At 37.4% G+C, this 25606-nt stretch overlaps 1 protein-coding gene and 1 pseudogene across 2 annotated transcripts; both read right to left on the minus strand.

Annotated features, from left to right (window-relative positions):
- Positions 1-646: 646 nt before the first annotated feature.
- Positions 647-1870, minus strand: LOC143544428 (uncharacterized; annotated as a pseudogene). The gene is made up of 3 exons (XR_013137253.1): positions 1363-1870; positions 1114-1260; positions 647-882 (listed from the first exon to the last, which is right to left on the minus strand). The product of XR_013137253.1 is annotated as an uncharacterized LOC143544428 (transcript).
- Positions 1871-5928: 4058 nt separating this feature from the next.
- Positions 5929-6726, minus strand: LOC143544447 (uncharacterized). The gene is made up of 3 exons (XM_077036556.1): positions 6550-6726; positions 6199-6345; positions 5929-6072 (listed from the first exon to the last, which is right to left on the minus strand). Exons 1-3 carry the CDS (start codon positions 6715-6717, stop codon positions 5929-5931), a joined length of 459 nt encoding a protein of 152 aa, XP_076892671.1. The 5' UTR covers positions 6718-6726.
- Positions 6727-25606: the final 18880 nt, after the last annotated feature.

Genomic DNA, 25606 nt, shown 5'->3' on the forward strand with positions numbered 1-25606 from the left:
TATGTGTTTTTTATACCCATCTATTTTCACATATTTGGCTTGTTTTAAAACAGAATCAACTTTTTATGCTTCTAAATTTCTAATAACCGCATGTATTGTCTATTATGTGTTCTTTGTTAATTATTAAACCAAAGAATAATCACTAGTTTAAAGTAGGTATTATGTATTTTTTATACCCATCTATTTTCACATATTTGGCTTGTTTTACAACAGAATCAGCTTTTTATGCTTCTAAATTTCTAATAACCGCAGGTATTGTCTATTATGTGTTCTTTGTTAATTATTAAACCAAAGAATAATCACTAGTTTAAAGTAGGTATTATGTGTTTTTTATACCCATCTATTTTCACATATTTGGCTTGTTTTACAACAGAATCAGCTTTTTATGCTTCTAAATTTCTAATAACCGCAGGTATTGTCTATTATGTGTTCTTTGTTAATTATTAAACCAAAGAATATTCACTAGTTTAAGTAGGTATTATGTGTTTTTTATACCCATCTATGCCGTACAGAAAAGCACACAAAAAAATCTCAAACATAGACAAATCTAGGACTCAAAACCCAGGACGTTGCATTTATTAATCCAGTGCATTAACCACCACAACACTTGCTTTGTTTTATATGGGATTCACTCCTGTTTTATCATTATAGTTCATGGAGAACACGGCATATAGTTAAAAATATCATCTAGTCTATTAATACGTACAGACATGTATGACCAGGATCTCTTTCGATATTTCATAATTTACTTGATGCAACACGGTACTTGGTATGTCTTCCTTGTGCGATTATTTTTCCCGTCTTTTTATTTCTAATTTCTACCGTCGCAACAGCAACAGCCTCCCCTACATGCAACGCCTTTGTCTCTATTTCATTCTCGTCCTACATGAAAATTGTAGTCTCATATAAATGCCATTTAAACACAAAGCTATGAGCTAAAGTATAAAAATGCAAATTAAAGATTTTTCTTCAGGCGTTTAATTACCAAGACCAAATGAAAATATACAAATTAAGTTAGTCACATTAACTTTACATCTAACTAATGACACCAAATTAGTTAATATAGATATTGCAGATGAAGTCATAAATTAAGGAATTAACGAAGATGCATACACCAACATAAGCAGAATCCAAGTAGGAAACATTAATCTCCATTGAAACTCCGGAGCTGGTCGCATTATTAATAGTCGGAATTACAACTCCACCCACCTCATCCACCAGCGCTGCAATTGCTCCACCTTGCAATGAATTATCTGCGTTCTAAAATTTCATAATTTCAAAACCGTAAATTTGGTTACTGAAAGTTGAATTCACATTTAATCATTCCGCCCCCAGATAATTCTTACTAGTGAAGAAACTGACCAGTAAACGAGGAGGAACTTTCAAGGAGCAGATGACTCGACCACGCTCGACAAGTTCTACTTTAAGGCCTGACATGATCAGTGGCTGGAACAACATAACATAAAGGGCATGGAATTGGTATCATTTGATGATGTGGTGATCTCCAAGTACTTCTTCACCCACTCAAAATCCATCCTTATGTTTTGGATCTTATGTTTCTTCTTCGTCACCGACAGCTGGTTCGAAGGTGCGCGGAATCAATATCACTTGATGATCAAGTTTTCTCCAAGTAGTTTCACACATTCAAAATCCAATGTTATGCTTTGGTATTTATGTTTCTTCTTTCAGGCTTATTGCCTACACACCATGGATGCAACTTTATCAAGTCAAATTTTAATTATCAACCACAGATCATTGAGTGGCTGCGGACAAAACCAAAAGTATGGAAGATATTATATATTCCCTATTATGGCATGATTTATTTTAAATGCACACAATTATTTGATATAAATTATGAGTTTTTAAATTTAAGTGATATAATTGAAATATTTTTAATATTTGGTTACTATTCTATAAAATTTCACATATTATTAAGCAATAAATTACATAAATGGCTTATTGATTTAGCAAGTTTGTTTCTTAGGCCGGTTGTTCTAGAGGGACTTTAAACTTTCAATTAAAGCGTCATGCCGTGTTAAAGCCCCACCTCTTAAACACCTTGATGTGGTTTAAAGCTTCGTTGTCACATTAAATTCCCACTATTTTCTTGTTAATCATTTGGGCCTTGTCATTTTCTTGTTTTTTTCTTTGCCGACGATTAATGTCTTGAAGCCCATTCCTTCACCACCCGAGTCTTAACGCCCCGACACGATGCACGCGATGGTAAGACCGGGCCACATCAGCTTCTGAAGGCCCGTTTAAGGCCCCACAACGAGTCACCTTATAATTAAGAAAAATACAATATTAGTTATTACTAATCACATGTGGTAATTGATGACGTGTGTTGGATCCAGACTAAGTATTTAACTAGTGTGCTATTTGACTGATGACGTCTCAAGGTCTACCGTTTAACGAATATACGTCCTGAGCTTGCCGTTTGTCGGACCAGACATATCATTTGAGCTTAGGATCAGACACCGACTGCCCATTAGGCCCAAACGTAGCCCATATCCTCTCCTATATAAGAAAGTTAGGAAGGATATAGAGGCTTTCACCACTCTCTTTTACACCCCCATACAAACCATCCCACTACACATTGTTATGCCCTCTCTCTAGATGTTACATGTACCCACACATACATATATATAGTAAATGTATGTATGATAGTATGAAAAACATTTATATATATATATATATAAATGTTTTTTATACTATCATACATACATTTACATTATTGATCGTCAAAGGATGGTTAATGGGTTTCATTCTTGTTGTAGGCTACGCAATAAATGAGAATGGTAAGACCGTAAGACCTCGCTTATACGGGACAGAAGCCTGAACCGACAACCTTTGCTAGGTAATGAAAAATTTCTTTTAAAAGGCATATATCATAATAAAAACATAAAGTTAATATTTTATTTATTTATTATTATTTTATTTTGTTATTATTTTTTTAAATATTAAGTTCCCATATAAGATCACTATTTAAAAACATAAAATTTGAATTTACAATACAAAATACATATTTTATTTATTTATTATGGGTCTATGGCGTAGTCCTCTGTCTAAACATAATCTATATTGTTGGTTCTTCATAGTTACCTAAGCGCATTGATAATACATAGGTTGAGTTTTTCATCGGAGAGCAGAGACGATCGCTCACTTTATACCTCTATATTGTGTATAAGTTCATAGCTGTTTGTAAATTATCAAACCGTAAAATTAGATCATTTTTTTGCATTTTCCATAACTTTAAACAATTGTGGCTAAGTGTATAACGGATTACGTGATTGTAAAGTGATTGGAGAGTTTCTTGAATCATCTTTGTCAAACGATGGTTCTCAAAGTGGTTGAACGACAAACCCTCTTGAATCATGAACTTTGTAAATCGATTCCAAACCGTATTTACATAAGAGTTCTAAACATTTTCATCACGCGCTATTGATGATTAACCTTGGTTCGGAATGCTTTTCAACGCCGGGCCAATGTTTTTCTACATATTGTTTCAAAGTTGGGTTTGAAAAACTTACCACATTTCTTACAACACGTACGTTTTATACCGTCACATACAGTGGCGGATCTATAAAATTTTCTCACAGGGGTCGGGAACTTTTATGGTCGGCACTAATACAACTGTCGGGTCGAATCGGGTGGGGTCGGGTCAAGTCGGGTCATATATATATATATATATATATATATATATATATATATATATATATATATATATATATATATATATATAAAGATTACCAAACAAAATATTAGAAAACAAATATATTAAAATTGTTCTCTACGAGTTTTCATTTTTTGAAATCTAACCATTACATCATCTACTTTAACATTGACAAGAAAGTCTTTCTCAATGTAACAAATACAGTTGTAGCTTAAATTTTCATAACCCATTCGATTACGCAAATCGGACTTCACATACTTTATTGCCGAAAATGATCTTTCAACGGTTACGGTTGTGACGGGTAATACGAGAGCCAACTTTAATAAACGATACACCAATGCAAAGGAATGGTGTTTCTTTGTTTGAACCATCAATTGAACAAGACTTGCTAAACCATTCAAGTTTTTAAATCGTTTATCTCCTTTCAAATTATCGATGTATGTCGCTAGTTCAACCAGGAGTCTTCTTTTATCACTTTCATCAAAATCATATGTGTACAACTCGACTAATCGTAATATTTTTGGAATAGAAAATGCCCGAATTATCACAAGGAGTCAAACAACTCAACGAAACAAGTAAGTCGGATGTTACCTCGTTAAAACGATCCCCAAACTCTTGGATTTGCAATTCTAGAACCGCATTGAAGCAATCATACTCATAATGTTGGCGATTTTTCATGTTTGTTTTTTTCTTGGCGTTAGTTAGTTAATGTAGTCATCATCCATCGAAAGGACGAAGCGAGGCAGTAGAGGCGGTAAAAAAAAATAAATTTTAGAAGTTAGAATGGGATTTTGGGTTTTGGACTAAAAATTGAGTAAGGTTTGAATTAGGTTTTGGGCTTAAAAATTTGATTGGATATTGGACTTGTTAATATTAAATTCAAATGTAATACAAAAAAATGTTTATATAACGTTTATATAATTATATTTATAAAATTGTCATTGTATTTTTTGTTAGGGTTAGTCTCAAAACCTCATGGGGTCGTTTCGAAATTATACAGGGTACGGCTTCAAATTTCACAGGGGTCGGTGCCAAAATTTTACAGGGGTCGGTCGGGAATTTTTCGGCATATTAACACTAAAAAAAAAATTTCACAGGGGACGGGGGACACCCCTGGGGTGGTAGTGGCTACGCCCCAGGTCACATACATCGAAATGTTTAAAAAGTTAGGGTTTTGATTTGTTAGTGAAATTTGCACAACTTGTACCTTGGTTGAGGATCGATGCACCAACGGATGCTTGAGATAATTGCTCGGTTTCAACTGTTTGAGAACATTGCATTTTTGAGAGTATTTTTAGAGTTTTAGAGTGTCGTGACAAACTGAAACGACCAATATTTCTGAAAGGTGAAAAATGAAACGGTCAAAACAACCAGAAAACGGCTATAAATTCGCATGGTAATCTCTATATGATTGAAAGGTGCGAAATCCGATACCTCAAACCAGTTCCTGACATCGACTCACAAACCAATGATTTGAAACCGGTTCAAATCTGAAAAATCACAAACCGGCCACTTACAAACTGTTGGGTTCATCGATTCACAAGCGGTGCGAGTTGTAGGGGCTGATCGGTTAACTGGTTTCCTTGTGCACCTCCACTTTCAACTATACCCTTCAGAATACCTCCTTCTCCTAATTATACGAGTGAATTGTCATGTGATCCAACCCTCTCCAAATTATATTATTAGATCCACCACGATATCCCCTATAGTAGGTCGAGGCCACTATATAACGTACTGGGCCAAACCCGTACAATTTAACTACACACGTACTGTATTCAAAATACACTATAACTTTAGATGTTTATAATTATCTAACATTGATTAAATATGAATGAAAAAAAGTCATCTTTATACGCAAAAAATAACCCATTTTAACTCAATCTTTATCCTATACATTGTAACTTTATTTAAGATGTATAGGCGATTAGACTCTCAAATCCCAAACCATTTAAAGCTTTTTCCTTACGCAACGAGGCGTTTGTGAACCACAGACTGACGAACTCCCATGGAACTATGTATTGGGCGGCCTTGTTTGTGGGATGTTTTTAATCATGGCGTTCGTGGCAAGGATAGCTACAGAAGAGTGTGAGCGGAATGGATAAAGCAAATGCAACTTGGGAAATATTAAGACACATCAACAGTGTAAAAGATAGTAGTGATTCCTCGTATTAATCCATGATACGAAAATGTAGAAGACATTACATAAATCCTTAAATTAGTTTATAAATGCAGAACATATTTAGTTTACCTGAATTTCATAATTTACTTGATACAACATTGTACTTGGTATGTCGTCCTTGCGCAATTAATTTTCCAGTCTTTTTGTTTCTAAATTCTACAGTAGAAACAGCAACAGCCTTCCCAACACGCAACGTCTTTGCCTCTATTTCAATCTCGTCCTGCAAGAAAAGTTGTAAGTCTCGTACAAATGCTATTAACTAAAGATTTGCTTCAAGTGTTTATTTATGACTGAATATTAAAGTGGAATCAAAGTAAGGAGTTGATGAAGAATACATAGTACATACATCAACATAAGCAGCATCTAAGTAGGAAATGTTAATCTCCATTGAAACTCCGGAGCTGGCCGCATTGTTAACCGTCGGAATTACAACTCCACCCAACACATCCACCATCGTTGTTATTGCTCCACCGTGCAAGGTATTATCCCCATTCTTCATTTCCATAATATCAAAACGGCAGAATTGGTTATTAAACTTTAATTCACCTTTAAACAATCATATTAAAGAAACTAATTGTAGCGGTATAAAAAAGTCGCATAATAATTTGCGTTTCTAAAAAGTTGTAATATTATAAATAGAGTTAAACAGTATGTGAGTTGCCGTTTAAAGAAAGTAAAAAGCAAGACTCGAACTAACCAGTAAACGAGGAGTGACTTTTATGAAGCAGATGATTCGACCGCGCTCGACGAGATCTACTTTAATGCCTGACATTATCGTTGGGTCGAACAACATAAAGGGTATGGAATCGATATCATTTGATGGTGCAGTTTTCTCCAAGTAGTTCTTCACCGATTCAAAATCCATCGTTGCGCTTTTAATTATATATTTGTTCTTCGTCTTCTTCAGGCTAATTGTTTCAATGCTATTGAAGTATCTTCATCAGGTTAGATTCAAACACAGATCGTTGACTGGAGTGAGCAAAAGCACGTGTATTGGGAGATATAAAATATATATTTCCCTCTATAAAATATTGTTCACTATCGTCATGATTCCACAAAATACTTGATATATGTAATGTTGTTTATGCTCACGCGTAAATTCAATTATATTTTAATAATAGTTAGTTAATTACAAGGATTCCATATGATTTGTTATTTTTTAAATTGGATCTTAAATTTTAAAAGTTCGACTAAACTATAACTTTGTGAATTTTTATTTTTAATTTTTAGTGTTTTTTCCCTAAGAAGTAATGACTTGGAGCTTGCTTTGAATAGGGATGACAGTGAACCCGAATCTGATGGGAAAACCCAAAACCCGACATAATTGGGATGAATAATACCTGACCTATTAGGGTTTGGGACTAGTATTGGAATTTTTCGTGGGTTTGGGACGGGTTTGAAATTTGTAATATACCCGATTACCCGATAACATTGACCCATTTACCCGATTAATACCCGATGCACCCGACATAACTTTTTATTATATATATATTCATATCAAAAATTAAAGTTTATTTATTTCTTTTTCAATTTTGTCTCCATTAATTTCTAATGCCTAGTTATTCCAGTTTTCCCCTGTTGATCAATCTCCAATTTTCCATAATATTGACACATGTTTATTGTTCTCAAAACAATCAACAGATAATAATCTAACTGGATAGCTATATATTTGTTAATTTATTTCTAAAAATATTCCATAAGTTTGGATTCATATTCGAATAAAATTAACCCGTTTGTTTTTACTTTATAACAATGGTTATTACTTGTTTGAATTAACATTGTAAACCCGATAAGAAACCCGAAACCCGATGGATCCCCGAAACCCGACGGGTAATTACCCGATAATACCCGACGGGTCTTGGACGGGTTTTAATAATCGGGTCGGGGTCTGGGAATACCTAGACCCGTCCCAAACCCGACCCATTGCCATCCCTAGCTTTGAATATTAATCATAAGGTGGTATTTCTCACTTGGCGATGACGAATTAAGATAAACCATAAGTGTGTAAGTTTGTAGGGCTTCGTTTTGTATATTAGTCTTTTATATTTGCTTGATCTATTTATGATGTATTTTCTTAGCTTGTCGGTTTGTTTATTGTATGCTGAGCCCGATGCCATATATAGAGCCCATTGGGCCAATAAAGTGAAAGTCTAGTATGAGGTGTCTTCACCATATAAGGTGAAGCATGCACATACTATAGATAACCTTTTGCACAATACTTAACCTTATCTTTTCACCTACTCTCTTTCAACTCTTCATCTCTTTCCATTTTAAGTTATAATCTAACATCACAAGATCTCGTTTGCTTACTAGTGATTTCCGCTAGCTAGTAAGTGAGATTGATTCAAGAACTCTATTGTTTGATCCGTTCTTAGGACCTACAATTGGTATCAGAGCTTCCGACTCTACCATTTGTGGTTCTTGGGTCACAACCTTAGATTTGGTCTTGTTTAAGTGTTTAAGACTTGTTTTCAAGTGGTTAAAGTGGGTTTCGGGCTTACTTGTGTGTTTACAAGCTTAAAATAAGTGTGTTAAAGTGTTGTTAAAAGTATTCGAGTTTAGCAAATGTGCTCTTTGTGTTCTTGAAAGTTTTTGGATTCAAAAAGTGTGTTTGGATAAGCTTGGAGGCTGTATTTGAAGATTGTTGAAGTGTTCATCGGGTTCTTTGTTAGATTAATCGAGTTTCCAAAAATGGCAAAAAGTGTACTTGTGTGAAAATTATAATTTCTGGAAATTCTAATCGAATAGAGTTCAAACAATTCGAATCGAATTTCAAACCATTCGAATCGAGTCTCAAACCAATAGAATCGAGATTAGAAACTTCGATTCGATTCAATTTACGATTCGATTCGATTCATTTTCTATTCAATTAGATCTGTTTACCAATTCGATTCGATTGCTTTTAAATTCGATTCGTTTACACTTAAACTCGATCTGTTAGTACTTAAGCGTCTGTACAGAATTTGTTTCACTCCTAACTTATTTAAGAAGATGGCAAACGATCCCGAGATGTTGTAAAGTTGTCTAATATTGAAAAATGCAGCTGAAACCATCACATAACCTCCAAAGTTGATGTCTTCTAAAAGCAACTCTAATGATTCCAAATGGAGGTTCAAGAACTACATAAGAATGACTAACTATGCTCTCCTCAGATCCATTGAGAGCGGTCCTCACAAGCCTACTGTCACACCCCGACCAAAGACGGCGGAACATGCCGGGGTGCAATGATTGCCTATAAGCGCATGCCACTAATTAAAACGACAATATTTAAGAAACTCATTTCCTGTCATAACATCGAAAATGTCACATAACAATATTCATAAGACAAATATAACAAAACATAGCAAATCAAATATTGTTCATTTTTGCTAAATATCCTAAAGGTCTTGATGAAGTTTTCTTTCAACTCAATCATCAACCTAGATGCAAACCTGTAACATTTCATAAAATAAAGTTTATCAACACAAAGGTTGGTGAGCAATTCATAAGTTGAGCAATAGTAAGAAAAAGCCACAAAACTTGTATACGAAACAATATATAAAAGCAATAACTTGGATAAATAGATAAAATTGCTAATAGATTTACGTTAGTGACACCTTGCTATAAGGGGATGCCAAATAGTCTAGGATTTTTATAGTTATCGTTAATTGCATTACGTTAACGACACCTTGCCAAGAGGGGTTGCCAAATAGACTAGGATTTATAGTTCCACCAATCAAAAGCGATAAACACATAGGCATATAATCATAGAACACCAAATCGAGCATTTATTTAAGTAAAGTATACAATAAAGTTTGTGGGTTAAGATTCAAGTATAAAGCATTTAGTTGAATAAGTATGAAATGTCACCCCAAAACGAAAGATGGTAAATGGGGTATGAAAGTACTCACTTTCAAGTAATAAACTTGAAAGATGATAATTTGGAGATTTGCCGGAACGACGAGTTTAACGTATGAAGCATAAATAAAAGAAAGTATTGGATTTAGAAAGGTTGTCTTGAAAGTCTTTTAATAAAGTAAATGTTGCGAAATGCAAACAATTAAAGTTCAAGGTTTAAAATGTAACTATTAAAGAATTTATAAATAATAACCCTTTAAAAATGTAAGTTTGCTCAAACCGGGTTAAAGTATCTAACCTTAATATTTACTTTACCTATGTTAAAGGTGGGAAAAATGCAAAAGTGCAAGTTCCTTTGGGATAAAGATACTAAAACGGGTCTTTAACGAGTGTTTGGGTTGTTGGTTTGGGTCTTGGTAACTGATCAAACCCAAAGTCAACTTTCCAAATTAATGAATGTTATGAGATAACTCAATAAGACTTAACCAAGTATGTAGTTCTATTGTTTTAGAACTAACAACACACGTTAAACGAAAGTTTGGTTTTTTTGGTCCAAACTTTGTTATGTGATCAAGTTGGATCCAACATTTCCAAGTGTTTGTAAACCATTTTTAAATAAATATACAAGTCTTGATAGCTAAAAACACACTTGTGTGTCTTAAGCGAGTAAAAATTGGATTGGTTCGGTTTCTAGCTCACAACAAGTTCATAGATGGTTTCCACATGCCCAAATATCAAAGAACTTTTATAATAGTGTACAAATTAAAATACTTAAGTTTTACAACCAAAAAGTTAACAACAAAGTCTTAAAACAAAAGTTCGATTTACGGTCTTGAGCTATTTACGGTTAAACCGAAGCATAGACTCTTGGAACCCATAACCATGGAACTTGTAAATATAACAAATAAACTAAAATGAGCAGAAGTTAAGTAAGATTAATATGTTTAAACAAGTTATATAGATATATATATCAAGGACTCGAAAGTTCTCCATGAAGCCTTGCCTTACAAGGTCGGAAACCTCACCGACCGGAATCAGAGAAGTAATTACCCAAGGTAACAAGGGGTATTATATTATATATATGTTTATCATAATCAAGTATTAATAAGACTACATAAGCTAATTAGAATGAAAGATTTAATTGAGTTTTACTTTTGGAAGTTAAACCTTCAAGAACACTAAGAATATAACCTTGAATCTTTGATGTCTGAGAGAGTTTTTGGAGTTGTAGCAGAGAAAAATGAAGGGAAATGGTGGTGTGTATATAGGGTAATGTTGGTGGTCAGATATGGTTGTGAGACACAAGAGTTTGCATGCAAAATGGATCAAGACAAGACACAAAACAACAAAGTCCGAGCTGTTGCACTGGGTGCTGGTCGCGATACGCGACCCCTTGGGGGTATTCCCCATCGCGTAGCGCAATGGGGTTGGTCACCAGATTTCCCAAACTTTCAAAAATGGCGGATTTGGTCCCCGAAGTTCGTTTTAAGTGAATTTTACGCGTTTTAAGGACCAAAATGAATGTTTTCAAGACCCAACAAGTTTAAAACAATATTGTAACATAAAATCCATCACTTTGATTATAACATAAGTTTTTGTTTACAAAACGGGTCGGTTTACATAACAAAAGATTACAAATCGAGACCCGAAATTGACGAATGTCACACCTACAACCTTGACACCCTAAGGACCCGTTTATACTCTTCCTGAAGGTTATGGGGATGATGATAAGAAACTGCTTCTTGAATATTAATAGGCTTATGGTGTGTTGAGTGTGTGTCTATCTGCTGATATAGCTCAAACGTTGAGAGAACACACAACTGGCAAAGGACTATGGGATGCCTTGGTTGAGAAATTTGAAGGAGATCTTGAGATGATAAATAGCAAAAAGGAAATTTTGAAAGGAGAATTCAACATGTTCAACCATGTTCAATGAGAGACTGTTGGAAATCTCATTTGGAGATTTGAACAGTTGATTACCAAGATGAAAAGTGCCGGATACACAATGACATGTCAGAGATTAACTACAAGCTGTTGAATTCACTACCATACACTTTAAATAGCAGTTTCATTACCATCAAGAGAACAACCAATCTGAGTGTTATTTCCTTGCAAGACTTGATCCCCACCATTAAGTATGTTGAAATGGATGACAAGCTTAGGTTGAACAATCATGTTAGCTCTCTGAATCAAGCTGGGATTTCTACTGGTTATAAAATTAGCTCTTCTTTTCTCAGTCAATCACATCCAACTGTTCATCTCGTTGGCGGTGTTAAGTTTTACACTGCTCAGAATGATAGCAACAAAACCTTCAAGACTACAACAAGTCAGCTAGTTTCATCTAACTCAAGTTCGCTCCAAGATGCTGTAAACAAGCCGTTGAACATGCTCTCAAGGCTCAAGGGATACACCAGTCATGATACAACAAAACCAGCAGTTCAAGTCATCCTGCTCCGGTTGATGATTGTCACATTGCACTCTTCCACGCCTTCATGGCCAATCATGAAGAATTGATGCAAGGAAATATGTTACTTCCGTCCTTCCAGCAAGGCGATATTCTTGACATCATGAAAATGATTTTGAGATGATAGAAATTAGGTACCATATGGCCATGACAGTTCACATGGCGACAAACTTCATGAAGAAATACGAGAAAAACAGCTTCAGAGACTCCAACAACAAGAGTATCGGGTTTGATAGGGATTAGCTTCGTTGCAACAATTGCAATGAATTGGGACATTTTGCAAGAGAATGCACCATCCATCCAAACCTACAAATGACATCAAGATCACTGAAGTCTTTGATAGTGAAGGGGGAAAGAGAAATGTTATGAGGCCAATGGGTCAAAATTCGGGTCAAGGAGTTCTACGTATCGGTCAAGGAAGCTCCAAAAAAGAGAAATCAAGCTCAAGCACCAAAGCCCTTATTGTAACATTTGTCATTTTTCGGTTTAACTTGCATTTGTATTTATATCAAAAACTCGACCCATTTTGATCTTTCAGATTCGTCGTTATTAATAAAATGCTGGATTTTATGTTCGTTTATGTTTCACAAATGACGGGTCAAGAAAACATCCTCTTCGGTACGTTAAAACACCTCTTTATGATGAAAAACAAACTTTAGGGACTATTATTGTCAATTATCAAAAGCTTGTTTGACCATTTTAACCAATCACATGCAACTTTACCCCATATGAATGAACCATACTTCCACCACTATAAAAGCAATGTCCCATGCACCATTTTGGTTGCTCTTTCTTCTCCAATCTTCCTCTCAAACTAGAATCCAAGTATCCATTATTTAAGTTCTTATAGTTTGACTCTTCAAGGTCAAACTAATACTAATCATTGTTTTCTAATTAATTCTTGTTACTTAAAGCTTGATGTTGAAACACACATATATATATATATATATATATATAATATACACCCCTTGTTTCCTTCGGCTTTCACTTCTCCGGTCACGGTCGGTTAAAGTGTCGTGCTACAAGGCAAGGCTACATGGAGGACTATTATAGTCCTTGATAAATACTTTAATTTTTGATTTAATTTTGTTTATGCTTATTAATATTGTTTAGTCCTTACTCACTTTTAGTTTCCAAATCATTGTTAATAGTTCAATGGTATTGGGTAAGTGACCACCATTTTCGGTTTCATCCCGAGTCATGAGCCGAACCAAAACTGTACTTTTGTTTAATACTTTATTGTTAACATATTGTATGAAATATTTGAGTATTATTATTTTTAAGTTTATTTTAACGAGTTTTATGGTATTGGATATGTGGCCACCATTTTCGGTTTCATCCCGAGTCAAGAGCCGAACCAAAAACGAACTTTTGTTTAATACTTTATTGTTAACATATTGTATGAAAGATTTGAGTATTATTATTTTTAAGTTTATCTTAATGAGTTCTATGGTATTGGATATGTGGCAACCATCCTCTATTTTATTCTGAGTCAAGGGCCGAACCAAAACCGAACTCTTGTTTAAATGTTTTATATTTAAAATTATTTATTAATATGTTACAAGCAAGATTTGTGTATTATAATTTCTAAGTTCGTTTTAATAAGTTCTATGGTATTAGGTATGTGGCAACCATCCTCGGTCTTATCCCGAGTCAATGAACTAACCAAGACCGAACTAAACCGAGTTCACTCACTTAAGACATACTAGTGTGTTTTGAGCCACCGAATCTCATATTTTCTCTAAAACTATTTTATAAACTAATTTTAAATTGTTTTCTCAAATCCCTTGAGGTTTGTTTGGTATGATGTAATGGAATGGAATGGATGAGAGAATGGAATGGACATGAGAATGGAATGGACAAAGGAATGAAATGGAACATTACTATTTCATTGTCATGTTTGGTTACCATGTAGGAAAGTAATGAACATCCCTTTACCACCACCACCACTAGTTACGATAATAAATAGTATTAATAATATGAACATTCGTATTAAATCCTTTTTATTTTCCAAAAAAAAAAATACCCGGAAAAATGTTGAATCACGTATGCGTGTTATGAAGCGTTGACTTGTCAAATAATTTAGCACATGATTCGTAAGGTAAGAGGATCAAGTGTTACGTTAGGGGACTTCCGCGGAATGTTCGCACTTTGGTTAAGGCTAGTAAACCCGCTACGTTTGACTCAGCTATGGAATTAGCCAAGATGGTTTATGAGGACCTTGCCACCAGTGAAGAAGAGAGAACTGGACAAAAGAAAAAGAACCCAACCCCAAAACCAAATGAAGCTAATGAAGAGGATCCGCGTAAGAAGAAGGCAAGGCAGGAGGAGTTCACTGTTTGTTAAAAATGTGGAAAGAATCAAACGGGGGAGTGCCGAGTTGGGTTAGGTGTCTGCTACAGGTGTGGAAAAGCAGGACATTCCTCCTGGGAATGCAAGGATCACCATAGGTGTTATAACTGTGGAGGGCAGGGACACCTAGCAAGGGACTGCAGGAAGCCAAGGGAGGAGCCCTGGGCAGAGGAGAATGCTTGAGGTTTAACAGTTTCTTCTGGTTGCTTAGAAAAGACCATTTAAGAAGGCTAGCTAATAGCCATAAGTTTTAATCTATGTTTGATATATGAATGACTTAACGCGTGTTTTTATGTATTTATTTTAAAGCTTAGACTGGATTTGTCTGAAATAATTATGATAAGAAATTGTCATGAAATGATTTTGGTTATGAATGGTTGTTATGTTAGAATAAAATGTCATGTTAGACAATATGGCTAACAAGTACGAGACAATGAAGGATGAGACGAGACTTGGTACATTGAAGGCCTCATGGACAAGCTACCTTAATAGCTAAAACACATGAACACCACTCGATGACTACGAGTCAGGAGTAAGAAGGATGACCCAGAGAGCAAAGACGATCCAATAAAGCGTGAGAATATAGGAAGTGTTCTTTTTCAAGGAATAAGCTAGGTTTCGGGGATGAAACCTCTTTAAGGAGGGAAGACTTGTAACATCCGAAATTTCTACAAATATTAGTAAAAATATTATTTATTTACGGTAGGAAAGTTTACTTGGATTAGTAGATAAAATAATAGAGATGGTTCAAGTAGGTCAATTAGATGGACTTAAGTATGGACCGAAAAGGAAAGATGGGCCTTAGGTCCATGGGCTTAAGGGAGTATAAATACCCCATTAAATCCTAATCCTTTTCATTTCCATCCATCTTATCCATAATATTCCCTACACATTCAAAACACACACATACAAACACTCCATTTACGGCCGCAAGAGAAGAGGAAGATCCAAGGGGCAATCCAAGCTAAATCTTTATAAATCTTTGATATACAAACAACATATAAGATTGTAGATCATAGCCAAGCCAAAACCGTAGCTTTAAAACGAGTAAAGGTATGACCTTGATCTTTAAAGTTTATGTTTTTATGAATGGTTAGACATGAAATTGAACCATAGGGTAGATCGGATATAGATGTTTCATAAAAATGCAAACTTGATGATTAAAATGGGCGAAATGGACTCATGTCTATATACAGTTCATAAAGGAAACTCTAGATCTAGCTAGAACATTTTAAATCTATAAAGGTTTAAGCTTTATACCTATAATGGGTTAGATCTTGATAATGTAATGATATGGGGTGTAAAATGGTTAAAGAGAAGGGAAAATGGGTTGTTAAAACCAATGATACGGACCATTAGCGGTCACCTGAGCTAAGAAAGGATCGAAAAGGGTAGAAACGTTGATCGGAAAGAATCAGACATAAGTTCTCGGTTTGAGAGATCTCTGTCATGATGTTCTCGGTCAACACTGAGTTCTTGGTCACCTATTGATTTCTCGGTGACAAGGGTTCTCGGTCACGAGTTCTCTTCCAAAGGGTTTTCGGTCATGAGTTCTCTGCCAAAGGGTTCTCGGTCATGAGTTCTCTGCCAAAGGGTTCTCGGTCACGAGTTCTCTGCCAAAGGGTTCTCGGTTGATCAGTTTTGTTCTGGGTATTGGGCCTGGTCTCAGCTGGGCTCAGATACCATTAAAATGGATGGACCCGATTTAGTTAAGCTCACTTGAAACAAGCTATCACATTAATTAAGTTAAACAAACAAGCCTAGTTTAGCAAGAACATTGGTTAACTAAAAAACCAACTTAATTAATTAATTGTACGGTTAATTAATAAATATATATTTAACAGTTAGTCGGGCTCAGTTAAAGAAGGGAATAACCATTAACGGCGAGCGTAACTGGATCCAAGTGAGTTTCTTGCCCCATTTCCTTGTTATATTTTCGGGGCTGTGTGCATACTCGATGTGAAGTGTGAATACACTTACCTTATGTGGTAAGTGTATGCTATAATGATTGATGTGATAGTAAGTATTATGTTATGAATGAAGGTTTATCGGTGCGTGAACGATCTTCGGATATTGCACATACCGTCGATGAGAATGATCTCTAAGTGGTTACTAGTGTGTGTAAATGTTATTATGTAGCTTGGTTATTATGTAAATGATGTAATGATTGAAAGTGTGTTGTAGACAAGTAGAGGTAAAGAGTGATAGAAGTGGCAAGGGTCTAGTAAAGGTGTTATTGGCATGATGTGAGTGCGTGGTAGGGTAAGCCTATACGTGCCTTCGTTATTAAAGTGGCATAACATGAGTGCATGGTAGGGCAAGCATGTACATGTATGTGTTATTAAGTGTCATAACGTGAGCGTGTGAGAGGGTAAGCCTCAATGTGCTTCCGTAAACAAGTGGCTAAGACGTAAGGGACAATTAAGTGGTTAAGTGGTAAGGTGAGCAGGATAGATAGATGGCTATGTGTCTTCGGACACGTATATAAATGTATGAAGTGGTTGTATGGTAAGTTGCTTGATTAACTAGAACTCACTCAGCGTAGCTGACTTTTAGTATACACGCAGGTTTACATGTTTATTGAGATGGCAAGCAGATGGCACATGGCATGGATTGAATGGCTGGCATCTGAAGATGGAAGAGAAATTATGATTTAAATAAGATGTTGAATATTATGTTTTAATGAAAATATCAAATGTTTTGTATCAAATGATTAAAGTTAACATTTTCGTGAAAGTTTTAATTAACTCTGATTTGTAGAACTGTGTTTATGAGTAAATCTGACGCTAAAGTGAGGCACTGGGAACGGGGCCTTACACTCAAGGAAATCATGATGAAGAAATTTTGACCAAAACATGAAATCCAAAAACTCGAATCCAAATTTTGGGAACTTAAGCAAGAGAGTGGTGACAACTCAGCCTACTCCGACCACTTTCATGAGCTTAGTCTCTTAGTTCCTCACATGGTCACTCCCCTCGAACGGGCGATTTACAAGTATGTCGGTGGTTTACCTATGCAAATCCGAGACTCGGTGATGAGTAGTAAACCGCAAACACTCCATGATGCAATTACCTTAGCCGGTGCTCTTCCGAAAACCATGTCAAAGCCAGTACCCTCACCATCAAAAGCTCCAAGAAACCTAATGACAAGAGCACACCCGAACCATCAACCCTCACCAAAGTTGACCCGCAACCACAATCCATAAACTACTCCAACTCATCCCACCACACCAAAAAGAAAAGCAAACCCAATTATTGAAACTATGCTGTCACCCACCCATCACAACCTCAATCACAATCCAAAGCATCCCAATACCAAAAACCGTATTTCGGCCCCCATCCCTTATGTAACACTTGCCAACGCCATCACCCCTCCTACTCCGCTTGCCGCCATTGCATAAAGTGTAACCGCTATGGTAACCTTAGCAACGTGTGTCGGGAAACCTCTCGTGGACAACCCGCTCCACCCAGATTTGCTCCAACTAACCAGAACCGAACCACAACATTTGCTCAAAACCCTCCTCCTCAACCTAGAGCTTGTTTCAATTGTGGAGATCCGAACCATTTCCGAAATGCTTGTCCCCGACTTTCTTTTGTTAACCAAGCCCAAATCATGCCCACACCCTACTACCAAACCCAAGCTTACCAAATTCAAACCTATCAACCTCAAATCCCATAACTCTTGGCTCCTATGGCTAAACCGCTCCAAGCCATGCAAGCCCTTCCTCCTTCGCCACACCCGCAAGCTATGCAAGCTCTCCCTCCTCTAGCTCAACAAGTCAACCACGGCAACAAAGGCATGCCTTTATGATGAACGCCAACCAAGCTCAAGTTGCCAACGATGTGGTGAACGGTGCGTTTTTAGTAAATGAGCATTTAGCCTCAATTTTATTTGATACCGGAGCTGATAGGAGTTTTGTTTCTTTTAAATTTGAATCTATATTTGTCATACCACGCACTAAACTATCTCCCCCTTTTTTTGTTGAAGTCGCCAATGGTAGCTCCATCACCATCGATTCGGTCATTTGAAATTGTATTCTTACTCTTTGCAAGCGCGAATTCTCCATCAATCTCATCCCGATGCAAATGGGAAGCTTCGACGTCATAGTAGGCATGGATTGGTTAGCTTTGCACCGTGCTGAAGTTGTTTGTTATGAAAAATTTATTCGAATTCCGCTCGTCAATGGAAAAACCCTCAAAGTCTTTGGCAACACAATTCCCAAGAAACTCAACCTCATGTATTGCTAACGATCTTGTAAGTACTTACGCCAAAAACACGTTCCATTCCTAGCCCAAGCGGTGGTGAAAGATCTCGAACAAAAGAAAATTCAAGACATCCCCGTTGTTTGTGAATGTCCCGGCGTTTTTCCCGAAGGAGTCTCTGGTCTCCCGCCCATTTGTCCGGTTGAATTTCGAATTGACTTTGTGCCCGACGCGACTCCCGTAGCCAAGGCTCCCTACCATTTAGTTCATTTGGAATTACAAGAGTTATCGAACCAACTTCAAGAACTCTCCGATAAGGGCTTTATCCATCCATGCTCTTTCCCTAGGGGCGCTCCCGTCCTCTTCATGAAAAAGAAAGATGGCTCGTTTCGCATGTGTATCGATTATCGTGAACTCAATAAACTCACCATTAAAAATCGCTACCTTTTGCCTCGAATCGGCGACCTCTTCGATCAACTCCAAGGCGCAACTTGTTTTTCCAAAATTGATCTTTGATCGGGTAATCATCAGTTGCGTATTCACGAAGACGAAATTCCTAAAGCCGCTCTTCGTACTCAATATGGACATTACGAATTCATGGTTATGCCATTCGGATTAACCAATGCACCCGCGGTACTCATGGACCTCATGAACCGCGTTTGCAAACCATTCTTGGACAAATTCGTAATTGTCTTTATCGATGACATCCTCATCTTCTCCAAGACCCAAGCCGAACATGAGCATCATTTATGTTCCATTCTCAACCTCTTAAGAAAAGAACAACTTTATGCCAAGTTCTCTAAATGTAAAATTTGGTTAAAAGAAGTTCAAATTTTGGGTCACGTCTTCAACGATAAAGGTATTCATGTTGATTCCGCCAAAATCAAGGCCGTGAAAGATTGGAAAACTCCATTCACACCCATGGAAGTCCGATCTTTCCTTGGTTTGGCCAAATAGTATCGGCGATTCATCCTAAACTTCTCTAAAATCGAGTTACCCCTCACCACACTAACTCATAAAAGAAAACCTTATGAATGAGGAACGAAACAAGAAGAAGCTTTTCAAACTCTAAAGCATATGCTTTGAAATGCTCTCGTTTTAACCCTTCCCGATGAAAACGACGACTCTGTGGTATTATTCGATGCATCCAACCAAGGTCTCGGTTGCGTTCTCATGCAACGAGGTCAAGTTATCGCATATGCCTCAAGGCAACTTAAGGTTCACAAAAGAATTACATGACTCATGATCTCGAAATTTGTGTCGTCGTTTTCGCTCTCAAAATCTGGAGACATTATCTTTATGGCACAAAATGTGTTGTATTCACCGATTATAAAAGTCTTCAACACATCTCTGACCAAAAAGATCTCAACATGAGACAACGTTGATAGGCCGAGTTACTTAGTGTCACACCCTCAAAATCCACTAACGGAGTTTTACCGTCAGAGGGTGTGAACTAACAGGATCGGAATCATTAGTTATAATCAAACCATAAAAACGTTTAAATGAAAATAAGTGCGGAAGCGTAAAACCATGGAAACCGATGTTGCATCACGCAGGACGACTTAAAAACCCAATGATAACAGTTTAAAATAAGTTTGCATAATTAAAAGTGTTTCAAGCAATGCATGATCATAAACCGCGCGCCCGCCTCGGCTACCTGAGAATAACATACTAAAAGTGTCAACACAAGGTTGGTGAGTTCACAGTTTATATAAAATAAAGCGCTTAGCGTTTGCGTTCAGCGTTTTGCACTACAGCGTTTTGCGTTACAGCGTTTTGCGTTACCAGATAGTGTTATGTCAATTATATATCTATAGGTAGCTAGCCTATAAAACAAGTATCACTAAGTGTTCGACACCGAAGCTGACTGTTTATCATTTGTCTTGCCACCAGGTCTATCCCGACCATGGTATGTGTTTAGCCAAGATTACACCCACTCGACCTCCAGCCGAGTTTAGCGTTGGGTGGGGTTTGTCAAACCCAGTAGTACTACTCAACAAAGACTCGCTATTATCCAATATTAAACGGTTCGATGTGAATGAAGGACTTTAGTTATTGCGTTTGCCACTTAGTCTTTACAAGTGATATATAATCTATATTAACAAAATCTTAAATGCGTTTTCGGAGTATGTTATCTCCCCCAAGTGAAAAGCGTTTAAAAAGTTTAAAAGGGGAAAGTGAAACTCACTATTTGCGAAGTATTCCCAAAATAATTCACCAAGATGCGCGTCACAGAAAAACTCTCTCTAGCGTTCTAAAACAATAAAGAGATTTTTCTAAGTGTCGGAATATTATCGAGTCTCTAGACCCGACACGTAATACCTATGCAAATATTACGTTTCGTGTTTCGTTTGTGAATCGTGTGTGACTTTAACAAGTATATTTGTGATACGTTACATGTGTGAACAATTATTTACGTGTCATGTATTTATAATGTACATCACTAGCAACTATTCCCCGTAAGGGCAATTTGGTCAAAACATAACAACTATATAGCAATTATTCCCCGCAAGAGCAATTTGGTCAAAACATAACAATTAACTAGCAATTATCATGTTTCATGCATTTTCACAAAATTCAGCAGCTAGTTTCACCGAGACAGAAATTCTACTTGAAAAACTAGTCTATCCCACCGATCATAGCATCACAATTAATTTACCAAATATCATCACAAAAGCATATATGTCTTAGGTTTCCAGAACATATTTTATTATATTTTTATTCCACATAGGTTTCTCACAATCATCAAATCATTACAGCAAACTCATAACAGTCAAATTCATGCGCAACAGAAAGTTATTTGAAATTCCCGTTAAACGAAAAATCCAATAAATGCAAGACCACTTGGGTTAGGTTCCTAACTTAATAAGTCAACTTCCAGAAGTGGAACCAACCCAATTGGTCTTGTAGTTCATGGGATATAATATTTACAAAACAACCTAACAGCAGGTCTAACAGCTCAGCTTTGCACAACGTTTTTGTAAAATCATAAAAGTTAACTTTTACACGTCCAAAAATTGCAAATTTATATTCTTTAGAAACTAGACTCAACCTAGTTTACTGTAGTATCAATAATCTCAATCAATTTTCACATTTACACTTCGTTACAGTCAATTAAACATCAATAACACAATCTGTCCAGAAACTGTTTGCATCCAAACTCAACATATTAACTATCTATGGACCATCATTCATTCATATAACACTCTAGACTCCATAATCACTATCCATGCACATCAAATACACATTACATACATGATTAGGGTTTTTGTTTGAACTCAAATCAAAGACACAAGCAATTAACATGTAACAATATCCATTCTAGTTATCATATCATCATCCAATCAACAACAATCATATGAACTACATACACACATAAAATCAGCCCCTAGGGTTTACAATTAACCCATTAAACATCAAAATTAAGTATAAAGGATGCATAGGATAGTCGTTTATACCTTCCTAGCACCTTAATCTTCAATCAAAAGCTTGAAATCTTGCTTGTATATGTGTGTATGAGTGGCGGCAGCCAAGGGAGCCAAGGGAGAGGAGTTCGATCGGGATTGTGTGAGGAGAGAAAGAGTTAGGGTTTAACATATTATAAATAATAATATGTTACACTTTGGCCCCTCCACTTCTAAGTATTACTTATCTAGTTTAAACTAACTTGTTTACATCTTAAGTTAGTGTTTATAACGATGTTTTCACACAACACATAAGTCTAACACATAGTTATCACATAATTACTGTTTTGACGTTTTTCGTTTATTCACCAATTGTTTGCGTCAACTCGTTTGCGTTTCGGTGCAATTCTCGAAAGACTACACATGTAGTAAGTGTTAAGCGTCATTTAAACCCTAGTTTAAATGTAATGAAGTGTGCGTTATAGATTCAATGATCTTAAGTTTGAATTGACGGAGTTGAGTTAACGGAGTTAACCTGAAATTGACGATTGTCACATCATTCCCATGTTAAAGAATTCTCGTCCCGAAAATTTGAGTCAAGTCGTGATGAGTGTCTGAAAAAGTAAGAAAAATTTTCAGTTTGTCATATCATCCTCTAGTAGAAAGAAATTTCGTCCCGAAATTTAATTCATACCTCCGGTGATTTCTGACGGTTTGCCGGGTTTCGCGGTTTTCTGTGTTTGGTCAGCCCTTCAAAAAGGTGAGGATACTTTTTCATCATTTGATCCTCGCGTTCCCATGTGAACTCCGGTCCACGTTTCGAGTTCCAACGAACCTTAACGATTGGAATTTTGCTGTGCTTGAGCGTTTTGGTTTCCCAATCCAAAACCTCGACTGGTTCTTCAATAAAACGTAACTGTTCATCAACTTGCAGTTCCTCCAAAAGGACTACTTGGGTTTCATCGGATAAACATTTCTTCAAATTGGATACGTGGAATACATTGTGTACGCCACTGAGTTCCGTTGGTAGGTCCAGTCGGTACGCCACCGGACCAATGCGCTCAGTTATCCGGTAAGGACCAACATATCGTGGGTTGAGTTTGTTTCGCTTACCAAAGCGAACCACACCTTTCCAAGGTGAGACTTTAAGTAACACTTGGTCATTCACTTGAAATTCGAGAGGCTTTCGGCGCTTGTCGGCGTAACTCTTTTGGCGATCTCGTGCTGCTGCCATGCGATTTCGGATTTGAACAATCTTTTCCGAAGTTTCGAGTACCAGTTCTGGACCAGTGATTTGGCTGTCACCCACCTCTGCCCAGCAGAGTGGTGATCGACACTTCCGTCTGTACAGCGCTTCAAACGGCGCTGCTTTAATACTTGCTTGGTAGCTGTTATTATACGAAAACTCTACCAAAGGTAAGTGAGGTTCCCAACTTTTTCCGAAATCCTATACGCATGCACGCAACATATCCTCCAGGGTCTGAATAGTTCGTTCACTTTGCCCATCCGTCTGAGGATGGTATGCTGTGCTCATATCAAGACGGGTGCCTAGTGCGCTTTGCAGCGACTTCCAAATGTGCGAAGTGAAACGAGAATCTCGATCAGAAATGATTGAGACAGGCACTCCGTGTCTAGACACCACTTCTTTCATGTAAACATGAGTCAGTCTTTCCATTTTGTCCGATTCCTTAATCGCTAAGAAGTGTGCAGACTTAGTCAACCGGTCAACGATCACCCAGATGGTATCGCATCCCGTCGGTGTCTTAGGTAAACCCGTGATAAAATCCATTGAAATGTGTTCCCATTTCCACATTGGAAGTTCCGGTTGTTGTAGTAGGCCAGATGGTTTCTGGTATTCTACTTTGACTCTGGCACAAGTCAAGCATTTGCTCACGTAGGTGGCAATGTCGGCTTTCATGTTCGGCCACCAGTAAAGTGCCTTCAAGTCATGGTACATTTTATCTGCGCCAGGGTGGATAGAATATCGGGACTTGTGGGTTTCGTCCATCACCAGAGTTCTCAACTCTCCGAACCGTGGAACCCAAATCCGGTTCTCAAAATATCGGACCCCGTCCGATCTGGTTTCAAGTTGCTTGTTCATGCCCCGCATGAGTTCTGATGGAAGATTATCATCTTTCAAAGCTTCGAGTTGCGCCTCGCGAATCTGATCGGGTAAGTTGGCATGAATCGTGAGTTGCAGTGCTCACACTCGCCTGGGTTTATCGGTTTCTTTTCTGCTGAGGGCATCGGCCACTACATTGGCCTTGCCAGGGTGGTACTTGATGGCACAATCATAATCCTTAAGCAGCTCGACCCAACGACGCTGTCGCATGTTCTGCTCCTTCTGATCGTAGATATGCTGGAGATTCTTGTGGTCGGTGTAAATGGTAAACTTGGTACCGTACAAGTAATGCCTCTATATCTTAAGGGCAAACATCACAGCTCCGAGTTCCAAATCATGGGTCATGTAGTTCTTCTCGTGAACCCGTAGTTGTCGAGAGGCATAAGCTATAACCTTCTCGAGTTGCATCAGCACACAACCGAGACCTTGTATTGATGTGTCACAGTGTACCTCGAAATTTTCCGTTTCCTCGGGGAGGGCTAGGATAGGGGCGCTACAGAGTTTGGTTTTCAACAGTTGAAAAGCGGATTCTTGCGCGTCACCCCAATTGTACTTACTGCCTTTGTGAGTCAAAGCGGTGAGGGGTTGAGCAATCTTTGAAAATCCCTCGATGAAACGTCGGTAGTAGCCGGCCAGTCCTAGGAATTGCCGCACCTCAGTCGGAGTCTTAGGTGCTTCCCAGTTTTTGATGGCCTCTACCTTACCGGGATCGACATGGATACCATTCTCGTTGATCACATGTCCTAAAAAGTGAACCTCGCGAAGCCAAAACTCACATTTCGAGAGTTTAGCATACAGTTGTTCCTTCTTCAATAATTCCAGAATTACCCTTAAGTGTTCTTCATGGTCAGCTTCGTTCTTGGAGTAGACGAGAATATCATCAATGAAAACAATCACAAACTTGTCGAGGTACGCCTTGCATACTCGATTCATGAGATCCATAAATACGGCTGGTGCGTTGGTTAGGCCAAAAGGCATAACCGAAAACTCGTAGTGACCATACCGTGTTCTGAAAGCCGTCTTTGAAATATATTCTTCGCGCACTCTTAGTTGGTGGTAACCAGATCGCAGATCGATCTTCGAGTAGTAACTCGATCCTTGAAGCTGGTCAAACAAATCATCAATTCGGGGTAAAGGATAACGGTTCTTGACCGTCACCTTGTTCAACTCCCGGTAGTCGATACACATGCGGAAAGTCCCGTCCTTCTTTCGGACAAACAAGACAGGGGCTCCCCATGGCGATGAGCTAGGTCGGATAAAACCCTTATCCAACAAATCTTGCAACTGAGTGGACAACTCCTGAAGCTCCGCCGGTGCGAGCCGATACGGGGCTCGTGCTATGGGTGCTGCACCGGGTGTCAACTCGATTTGGA

This window comes from Bidens hawaiensis, unplaced genomic scaffold, assembly GCF_021521415.1.
Source record: "Bidens hawaiensis isolate Kalapana, Puna unplaced genomic scaffold, B.hawaiensis_p1.1 tig00000888_1, whole genome shotgun sequence".
NCBI lineage: Eukaryota > Viridiplantae > Streptophyta > Magnoliopsida > Asterales > Asteraceae > Bidens > Bidens hawaiensis.